The sequence below is a fragment of the Sceloporus occidentalis genome, unplaced genomic scaffold (genome assembly GCF_023333645.1).
Source record: "Sceloporus occidentalis isolate IW3139 unplaced genomic scaffold, rSceOcc1.0.p SCAF_21, whole genome shotgun sequence".
Classification (NCBI taxonomy): Eukaryota; Metazoa; Chordata; class Lepidosauria; order Squamata; family Phrynosomatidae; genus Sceloporus; species Sceloporus occidentalis.
In genome coordinates, this window is record NW_028317001.1 from 12,343,513 (window position 1) to 12,354,414 (window position 10,902).

At 44.2% G+C, this 10,902-nt stretch overlaps 1 protein-coding gene across 1 annotated transcript; it reads left to right on the top strand.

The window, feature by feature from the left end:
• Positions 1-400: 400 nt before the first annotated feature.
• Positions 401-7,507, top strand: LOC149301617 (uncharacterized). The gene is made up of 4 exons (XM_089484322.1): positions 401-570; positions 1,409-1,529; positions 5,299-6,450; positions 7,455-7,507. Exons 1-4 carry the CDS (start codon positions 496-498, stop codon positions 7,505-7,507), a joined length of 1,401 nt encoding a protein of 466 aa, XP_089340448.1. The 5' UTR covers positions 401-495.
• The last annotated feature ends 3,395 nt before the right edge of the window (positions 7,508-10,902 follow it).

Genomic DNA, 10,902 nt, shown 5'->3' on the forward strand with positions numbered 1-10,902 from the left:
GAGGTATTAGAGAAGCATCCAGCTGTGTTTCTGTAGTCAGAAGCAAAATGAAGAAATCTTCTTCTGAGGGCATTGTGGACCTCTGCAGGTTTCAGCAGATAATGCACTCATTTCACATCCAGCTATGAGGACATAGTCAGGACCCTTTCCAATTCCCCATCCCCTGATCCCCAGCTACTCTCACAAGGCATGGAGTAACTGTTGTGTAGGGGAGCTGCAGTGAGTCTGTGCTAGGTCCAGGGGGTTTTGTTTGGTGCAGAGGGAGGAAGGGGATGCTCACCTCTACATCGGCCCAAAGGAGGCATATGTTACCTGCATATGTCATCAGCAGGATGCTCTTCTCTGTGTCTTTGACTGCTGCAGGCTTTCTTGCAAGCCTTACCCTGGTCCCTTTTCTCAGGAACTTCATCACGATCCCCTTGTACACAGCGTTGGGACATTGTTTGCTGGAAGTGACCAAAGTGCAGGGCCACCAGGATCCCCCCTGCCCACCTGATGGCCAACACAAAGGCCAAGCAGACGGAGCTGGGCTCCAACAGAAAGAGGCTGCCGAGGGTTAACAGCTCTTTGGTAAGTTGCCATCCTGACTGTTATTTTCATCTGTGTCTGTGCTGGATCATGAAAGCAAGCGGAGAAGATACTGTCCCAGTTTGGCAGAGAGAGTCCTGGTTAATCCTCTGTCTCCTCATTTTTTCAGGGGTTTAGGAAATGTCCTATTTCACTCTCCTCCTCCCATTTCCTCCTTTCTCCTCAGGTCAGTTCAGTTGTTGCAAAGTGTATTCCAGGTTCAAAAGAGTCTACAGCCCATCAATGCAAAAGAGGGGAGAGGGGAGGAGAGAAGGGGGCAGGGTCTTGCCCTTGCCAGGAGTCTGAGCCAAAAGGAAAATGCTGTACCCTTTCTCGCTTGTGTGATCTTTATCATTAACAACTTTGGCCATCTTGACCCCCTTCTGGTGTTGCTTGTCCACATGTGTGTTGCTTTCCCCATCTGTGAAATGCTGGATGATATGGAAGAATATCTCTGGGCTTAAATTGAGGGTGGGCCCAGTGGCCCTCAAGCCCAGAGTACTCCCCAGAACTGTTTTTTAAAAATGAAATTTGCCTCTGAAATTAGGTGAAATATGGCTAAATGAAAACTAATATACATGTTGGAATAGCCAGTATGTTAATCAATCAATAATATTCCAGAAATGGCCGAAATTATATTGTTTATCATATTGTATATTATATTGAAAGGATTCGAGACAAACTGGATGTCAAAGGCTGTAGCTTTTTGCTTTGTTGCAGAATTTAAAGTTTATTTCCTGGACTGAATTCTGAAGTGTTGAAATAATATTTGCAATGCACAATGTGCTTTCGTCCCCTTTTGTTTTGTCACTCTCTGGATCAGGGCTATTTTCTATTGCAGGTGACCTTTGCGGATGTGGCTGTATATTTCACTGAGGAGGAATGGAAACTGTTAACGAAGAAACAGAGACTGATGTACAGTTATGTGATGATGGAGAATTATGGAAATGTAGCCTCTGTGGGTAAGGAACCTGAATCCATTTCACTTCCTTTGAAGACTGAGGGCCCTTTCATAATTTACTTTCAGACTGTTATGATTCCACTTTAGAATTATAAAATCAAAGAGTTGAAATAGACCACAAGGACCATCCGGTTCAATATTCTGCCATGCAGGAATAGACATTCAAAGCACCCCCAAGAGATGGCTATCCAGCCTCTGTTTAAAGACCTCCAAAGAAAGAGACTCCACCAAACTCTGAGGGAGTATATTCCACTTTTGAAGAGCTCTTACTGTGGGGAAGTTCCTCCTAAGGTTTAAGTGGAATCTCTTGTCCCTGTGGCTTGCATCCATTGTTCCATGTCCATTAATTTGAAATTAATAATAATAATAATAATAATAATAACCATAATGCGATGCCACCATGCTCTGATGGAGTATATTCCACTGTTGAATAGCTCTTATTGTCAGGAAGTTGCTCCTAATATTTTGGTGGAACCTTTTTTCCTGTGGCTTGTGTGATCGAGTTTGGATTTATATAAATTTTGGGTACCAAGCGATCAAAAATCATGACCCCTGACTGACCCCATCACAGCCGCCATTATCCCAAAAGCGAGCTGACCACGTAGCCAGACAAGCCTAGCAGGCCATGGCTAAAGCAGAAAGGTAGATTTAAACCTTTAAAACCAGTTCTGGGAGTTGCCATTGTCGCAGGCAACCTGAATGAGGACAAAGGAAGTTTGCCTCACCTATTGATGGTATTAAGTACCCAGCCCTCTACATAGTAGTCTTCTCCCAAAGAAGTGGCAGACCCTTTTGTGTATCCATTGTTTAACTTTACTCTTAGTCAATAGATAGCCATGAAGACCTTTGTTCCACAGGTAGCTATAGCCTGAGGATACGTTTCGCAGTATAAATAAGACCCAGATTCCAGCCCTCCTTTGGACTTTGTGAGCTACAGTTCCAAACCTCAACTCTGTTGAGCAATCGCTCCGGAGCTCTTTTGGGCACTGTGCCCTGCTGAAATCACTTGGGCAAGCCAAAGCCCACTGTCTCTTTCGGGCCTCTTGTTAGCTTAGCCTGCTGGAACTTAGCTCCTAGCCATCGCGGTTGCCGCTTGCTTTCTGTTCCCGCTGCCGTGTTCACTTACCCACATCCCTCACATCTGTCGCTTGGAGAAGACTCCTAAGGTAAATATTTCAACGGTGCCTCTATCCTTTCTCCTTTACCCCCAACTCTTCCCCTCCCTTGCTTTAGCATTGAATGTGCGTGTGCGTGTGTGATCCCTTTTTGGTTGTGTGGCTTTAATAAATGTTTATATTTTATTTGCAACTCATTGACATTGCAGTCTCTGTTTCTTGGGGTTGGACGATATGACCTCTGGTATACACATAGGGATCCAATCTGCTGCGTGCGTTGTTAGGACATGCCTCTTGTAAAGTTGAGCTAATTAAATTCCCCTGATTCGATCCTTCCTAACACTTGCGTCCATTGTTCTGTGTCCTTTGTTCTAGAGCAGCAGAAAGCAAGCTTGCTCCATACTCAGTATCTCTTTAAATACTTGAACAGGGCTGTCATATCCACTCTTAACCTTCTCTTCTCCAAGCTAAACGTACCCAGCTCCCTAAGTCAGTCCTCAGAGAGCATGGTTTCCAGACCATTCACCATTTTGGTTTCCTTCCTCTGGACATGCTCCAGCTTCTCAACATCTGTTTGAATTGTGGTGCCCAGAACTGGACACAGGATTATTGCAAGTGAGCCCTGACCAAAACAGAATAGAGTGGAACTATTACTTCCCTTGATCTTGACACTATACTCCTATTGATACAGCCTAGGATTATATTGGCCTTTTTAGCTGCTGCATCACAATGTTGACACATGTTCAACTTGTGCTCTACTACCATTCCTAGTTCCCTTTCACACGTAATTTAATTGCCATAACAACTTCCTGTGGAATCTTGGAATTTCTAGTTTTAGTGAGGCACTATTGTTCTCCACTTTGTAAGGATTCTCAATATCCAATCCTAAACTGCCAAATCTGGAATTTTGTGGGAAGGAGCCATGGAGATGAATGCTTTTTGCCCCTAAATGGTCCTCAGCCCATTCCTGAGCAAGTTTCCTGGCTTTTGTGACCCCTCTTCCAGCCTTTTGAGGCTCTGGAGAGGCTTCTTGGGAAAAAGGCCTCCCTTGGCCCTGCAATGGATCAGAGAGGGCCCAACAGTGGCAAAATGGCCTCCATTTCCACAAAGGGATGCTGTGGGATATTGAGGGGCAAAACATTATACCATATTTTTAGGCAACACAATTTGGGGTTTCCCCTGAGATCCCCTGGGGTCCAATGTGACCACCCCACTTCCCAACAGTAGTCCATCCCTGTCTTAGAGATGCCTTAAGGTTGTTTTAAGGCTCATCTCTCACACTTGACCCTCACTAATATCAGAAACCAGGTCCCAGACTCCTTGTTCTGCCTTTCCTAATGCATTAGTTGTATAGTGATTGTCTTGCCTTTCTCAAGAAATGAGCCTCAAAGTGTCCCTTTTGTGCATCACACTCTATGGATGTGTGTCTGTCATAGAGAGATGGAGGCAATGTGAAAAACAGAAAGGCAGGGAAGAGATGCTGAAGGTCAAATGGTAAAGCAGTGCAGATGGGCAAGAGGCAGGGTTGGAGAGCGGAGGGAGAAAAGGAAGGGGATCAGGCCTCTGGGATCCAGGAGGGAAAGGCAGGAGCAAAGCCAGGATCGCCTAGCTTGAAAAACACACAAAGCATCACAAGAAGTAATTTGTATTGTAGCAATAAGGGTAAACATCAATCCATAAAATGAAATCCTAAACCTGGCAGGTAAAAATTGTCCCAAATAACTTTGAGAAATATAGACTTAAAATAGTGGCTTTGGCACGGTTGCTTAGAAAGTTGTATCCTAATCGAGTATCTCCCAAGCTGAGTTATATAACATTTCAAGCAGAATACAAGCTGCACATGGCGTGTTTATAGTGTTTATAGTGGCAACCCACTCATTAACTTCAAACTTCTAAAATGATTCATATAAAACAGAACAGTCAAATGGATATAGTGCAGAAAACACCGTATACAATCCTATTAATTCCAAAATGGAAGTTGTATAAAAATGTAATAACCTGACTCTGGGTCATAATTATTTCAAGATATTCATGGGTGTTTCTACATCTGTTCCAAAAAAAATCTGCTACAAATAATCGCAGATGCACAATATCTGGCAACTTTAACAGTTACCTGCTCCTAATAATACAATTATTTGCAAGCTCTCCTCTCCGACTTCCATCAACTTCACCATCCCTTGTACACACAACTCTAATCCACACCAATCCACATGTGAGCTGTATACTGTATTGGTTGTGAGTCATCTCCTGGTGCCACACAGCATGAAGCATCCTCTGCAGTTAGCTTCCAACATGCCTTGGTCTCTGACTCAGGACTTTATGGCAGTCTCACAGGATATAATGCCACTTGCCAATCGAACTATTTCTCCACATGTTTAATACAATATTTTTGCAACATTCCTTTTTCTGACTATCTGCTTCCAGTGATTCCCTTAAGTCCCCCTCCAATCTCTTCTTTGTTAACTCCTATAAATAAAGATACAATTGTTCCATGGATTTAGGGGCATAAGTAGTACGGTCATGCTTGGGTTACTAGCAGAAACTCTCTTAATTTAATCTCTAATAAGGAGGGGTTAATGAGGGCTAAATCATGGGTAACACCCTCCTCTCTTAACGCTGATTTTCAGTCTTATCTGTCACTGTGCTTCTTTACAGAAAAATATTTGAGTCATGAGAGAATCCACACAGGAAAGAAGTCACATAAATGCCAGCATTGTGGGAGACATTTTGCTTACAAGTCAATCCTTGTCATGCATCGAAGGGTCCACACAGGAGAGAAGCCATACAAATGCCAGCATTGTGGGAAATGTTTTTATATGAAGTCAGTCCTAGTGACACATCAGAGAGTCCACACTGGAGAGAAGCCATACAAATGCCAGCATTGTGGGAAAGGTTTTTCTCAGAAGTCAACCCTAGTGAGACATCAGAGAGTCCACACAGGAGAGAAGCCATACAAATGCCAGCATTGTGGGAAATGTTTTTATATGAAGTCAGTCCTAGTGAGACATCAGAGAGTCCACACTGGAGAGAAGCCATACAAATGCCAGCATTGTGGGAAATGTTTTTCTCAGAAGTCAGACCTAGTGAAACATCAGAGAGTCCATACAGGAGAGAAGCCATACAAATGCCAGCATTGTGGAAAATGTTTTTCTTCAAAGACTCTCCTAGTGACACATCAGAGAGTCCACACCGGAGAGAAGCCATACAAATGCCAGCGTTGTGGTAAATGTTTTCCTCGGAGGTCACACCTAGTGATACATCAGAGAGTCCACACAGGAGAGAAGCCATACAAATGCCAGCGTTGTGGGAAATGTTTTTCCTCGAAGTCACACCTAGTAACACATCAGAGAGTCCACACAGGAGAGAAGCCATACAAATGCCAGCATTGTGGGAAAGGTTTTTATATGAAGTCAGTCCTAGTGGCACATCAGAGAGTCCACACAGGAGAGAAGCCATACAAATGCCAGCATTGTGGGAAATGTTTTTCTCAGAAGTCAGACCTAGTGAGACATCAGAGAGTCCACACAGGAGAGAAGCCATACAAATGCCAGCATTGTGGGAAATGTTTTTCTATGAAGTCACACCTAGTGAGACATCAGAGAGTCCACACAGGAGAGAAGCCATACAAATGCCAGCATTGTGGAAAATGTCTTTCTCAGAAGTCAGACCTAGTGACACATCAGAGAGGCCACACAGGAGAGAAGCCATACAAATGCCACCATTGTGGCAAATGTTTTTCTCAGAAGTCAGACCTAGTGATACATCAGAGAGTCCACACAGGAGAGAAGCCATACAAATGCCAGCATTGTGAGAAATGTTTTTCTTTGAAGTCAAACCTAGTGAAACATCAGAGAGTCCATACAGGAGAGAAGCCATACAAATGCCAGCACTGTGGGAAATGTTTTTCTCAGAGGTCAAGCCTAGTGAGACATCAGAGAGTCCACACAGGAGCGAAGCCACACAAATCTCAGCAGTAAACTAACATTCTTTTTGTCAGTAAGGAATATAAAATACTTTCAATCCAACGGTGCTAAGAAAAGGCCCTTGTGATTTTGTTTGTAAGGTTTCTCTGTCCATATGTCTGTTTGTTTTAAAGTTGTATTTTGTTAAGTTTAGGTTTTATTTGCCAATAGTATAGATAGTTGCTATGGGTTGTCTATTTGGCTGGGGATTGTGGGTCATGGTATAGGTTTGCTAGATGAGGGGCTGGGATTTGTTGCAGCTGTCTAGAATATTTATGGGAATGATAGCTTTTGCAAAGTGTGGGATGTTGGCTGAAGAAAGTCGGAGGCTGGTATTAACAGAAAGGGCTAGTTTCTAGGGATGGCAAAGGGGGGCTTGTTACCTGTGGGGCATAGACTGTAGGAATTGGAGGGGGGAGCTAGGCTTGGAAGAGGGAGCAGTTTTAGGTGTTTGGGGTTTTAATGTATTGTTTGCTTGGAATGGGCAGTTCTGGCTTAACCACTGAATTTTTGACTCTGTGTTCTCAATAAAGTTCTTTACTATTTCAACACACTGGACTCTTAAATGCACAGAAGTTGTGAATTTGTGCTAAACTGACCCTTTATTCCCTCCTCAGTTTTCTGTTCCATTCCCAGCCATAAGAACAGCAGAGGCAAACACACACAAACACAAACATAGAAGATACACAGAGAGAGCTTTATTTCCAAAGCAGAGCCTTCCTTTCCTGCCTTTTCCTCCTGAGTCCAGCTCTGCACCTTGGGCTCGCCTGGAGTCTCCTCAAAGGAAGAAAGACGGGAAGAAAGGGGAGACTGCTGAATCCCCAGCGCATACTTTCCTTTCCCGCAAAGGCCACCAGTGGAATAAGCAGCAGAGAGGCCCTTGCAAATCCTGCGCATGTTGAGGAGGGGCCTCGAGGGGGATGTTGAGGTCGCCCAGGACCAAAAGCCTTGGTGACTCCAGCAGCATCTCAGAGACCAGTTGTGTCAGCTCCGCTAGGGAGTCTGTTAAGGAACGGGGTGGACATTAAACCAACAGAATCCCTAGACTTCGCCTAGTCTTTAAGCTGAGGCAAATACATTTGATGTGGTCGATCATATGGATAGGTATCCTGCTCAAGGCAAGATTGTCTTTATGGACCAAAATGATGTCCCCTTACCTGCTCACTGACGGAGAACCCGGCTGGTAAGGCCTGATCCCAGGTGGCTGAGCTATCATCACGCAGCCAGGTCTCCATGAAACAAGCCAGGTCAGCCTCTTCGTCCAGTAGGAGATCCTAGACTATCTGCGTTGTATTTTTGACTGACCTGGCATTACACATGGTTGGTTTGGTATGCTCTCCAGCCCTTTTGGGATAGAAGGGTGAATGGAAGGGGAGAGAGATATCTGTCAGGGTCCTAATTGCAGCCCATCTTGCAACACAAAAGGCAGTACTTTGAAAAAGGAATAGCTTTTATTGAAGAAGAAGTAATGGACGTGACTTTTTTGTCAGGAATTAAAGAAGGTATAAACATATCCCTTTTATAACCATATGAATCCACCCCACTCCATTTACCAATGAAGCTAATTAATCGGGTAGCCCTTTCCCGCACAGCGTTCTCCCACCCTTTTAGGTGCAGTGTCCTCCCATCCGGGATTCTGGCAGCTTTCCTAAAAGCAATGAAGCTCTCATGTGCCTTTTCTCAACCACTGCACCTGTGGCCTTGGACCACAGAACTCAGCCACACAACGGTTTTAATTTACATTATGGCTTAGCAATATATATAGCTATCTATAATATAAAACCCTATCAATCTCCACATAATATGATACCACATGAAAATATAATATGCCTAAACCCATAGCAACATAATATAATATAAAAATATCCATAACTCTCTATGTTTCCCCTCCTTTTCCAGAGACCAGTCTTTTAAACTCAAGCCTCTGTTAGAAGAGCGATTCCCACACATTCCAATCCTAGCAAAGAAGCACATTCTTTAGCCATGATCTCTCTACCTCTTTCTAGTATCTTCTATTAAAGCACATATTAAAACATATTATTTTAACCCACCATAAATCCCATCTATCTTAACTCTAACCTAAACCTAAACCTATAACCCTTATGACATGAATCCCTAAATGAATAGATGCATAAATAAAGGTATTAATGACATATTGTGACTTCAGGCTGGTGCTCCTTACCTGAATGAGACTGGCCCATTGCGACCTCAGGCTGATGCTCCTTGCCTGCAGCAATGAGATGGGACCATTGTGAATTTAGGCTAATACTGCTTATCTGAAGGTTTGAGATGTGACCATTGCAACCTGAGGCTGATGCTGCTTGCCTGAAACACTGAGACTGGCCCATTGTGATCTCAGCCTGAGTTTCCTTGGCTGAAGCATTGAGAGAGTACTATTGTGACTTCAGGGTGGTGCTCTTTACCTGAAAGATTTAGACTGACCCATTGCAACCTCAGGCTTATGCTCCTTGCCTGAACGATTGAAATGGGAGAATTGTCACTTCAAACTGGTGGTGTGTCCCTGAAGGATTGAGACTGGCCCATTGTGTGTCAGAGTTCTGTCATAAAGGGTAAAAATATTAGGGTTTGGTTATTAAAGTAGGAGTTATAGTTGCAGTCCATAGTAGGCAGTGTAGAGTGATGGGTTATAGAAAGCCCGTAATGGAAAATGATAGAAGGACAGATGGAGTGGCTTTTAGATTAAGCAGGGCGTTTGGAGAGGGGCTGGGCTTGCAGCTGTAGATGGTTATCAAGGAGGAGTGAAGCTGGCTTGGGAACATCGCTCTTCAAGGTGAGGCTGTCTGGGAGAAGGGAAGGGAAGTACACACAACCTTGGTATCTATGCAACCTCCGCTTGTGTTGCTTTAGCTTGGGAATTGGGGGCTGGCTTAGGGAGGGGTTGAGCAAGTTTCTTGGGCCTTCAGACTTTGCAAAAAGGTGTTAATGGGTGTTTCTGCCTGGATTCATCAATAAAGCTTCTTTTGTTTCAAATGAGTTTTATTTTCTGAGCACAGGACTTACTCCAGATCTCACCATTTGCAAAGTCTCACAGTTTTACCTCCAATGGAGACCCAGGAACAAGAAGAGTTCTTGGGGAACCCGGTGGTTCTGGAGATCCCGGTGGTGGAGGAGCAGGTGCCTTCTTCAGAGGAACTAGGGCCAAGCCCAAGACTGGGAAACCTTATGAAGCTCACACCATCCAGGCCACCACTGGAGGATTTGGGTTTCCGGCCACAGACTGGGGACAGGAAGGCCGTCGGGGGTCAGAGTGACAGCCTGGGACCTGGCAGTGGGGGAATCGCTTGATAGCCGCCCCAGCACAGAAGAACCCCAGGTAGACGTTTATCGAATGGAGGAAGACATAAAGGAATTAAAGGACCTTATGAAGTGGATGGTGTCGAAATTAAAGATATGGAGGAGGAAGATGTCAGAGGCGAACCGAGGGCAGCTGATGCTCATTGCCTGAAGCACTGAGGCTGTCCCATTGAGATTTCCAAATCCTTCACCATTTTAGTGGCCCTCCTTTGGATGTCCTCCAGTTTCTCAACATCCTTTTGAATTGTGGTGCCCAGAACTGGACACAGTATTCCATGTGGGGCCTGACCAGAGCAGAATAGAGTAGTACTATTACTTCCCTTGATCTAGGCTCTATACTTCTATTGATGCAGCCTAAAATCGCATTGGCCTTCTTAGCTGCCACATCGCACTGTTGACTCATGTTCAACTTGTGGTCTACTTGGACTCCTAGATCCCTTTCACACATAGTTTCATTCATCAAGGTGTCCCCCATAATCCTATATCTGTGCAATTCATTTTTCTGCCCTTAATGCAGTACCTTACATTTCTCCATGTTAATTTTCATTTTGTTAGCTTTGACCCAGCTTTCTAGTCTATTCAGGTCCTTTTGAATTTTGATCCTGTCCTCTGGGGTATTAGCTACTCCTCCTAATTTGGTGTCATCTGCAAATTTGATAAGTATGCCCCCAATTCTGTCATCCAAATAATTGCTAAAGATGTTGAATAGCACTGGGCCCAGGAAAGGACCCCACTGGACACAGCACTGGTCACTTCTATCCAGGATGAAAAGGAGTCATTGTTGAGCACCCTTTCGGTTCGGCTGGTCAACCAATTACAAATCCATGTAACAGTTACCTTGTCTAGCTTGTTTCATGTTTTTGTTTTATATACCGTTTAATTTGGTTAATTGCTATTAGTGAATTGCCCAGAGTGGCCACCAGATGGCGCTCCAGGATAGAAGTTGGTGAGAAGCCCAAGGAGGCTGCAGTGCCCTGAGTAT

Bases quoted from the DNA above. Each gene is read 5' to 3' on its own strand.
- LOC149301617 (XM_089484322.1), top strand. From the start codon at position 496: ATGGCCAACACAAAGGCCAAGCAGACGGAGCTGGGCTCCAACAGAAAG. The intron at 571-1,408 runs GTAAGTTGCCAT...TTTCTATTGCAG, and splicing joins CGAGGGTTAACAGCTCTTTG to GTGACCTTTGCGGATGTGGC. The intron at 6,451-7,454 runs GTGAGAAATGTT...TTTCCCGCAAAG, and splicing joins GCCATACAAATGCCAGCATT to GCCACCAGTGGAATAAGCAG.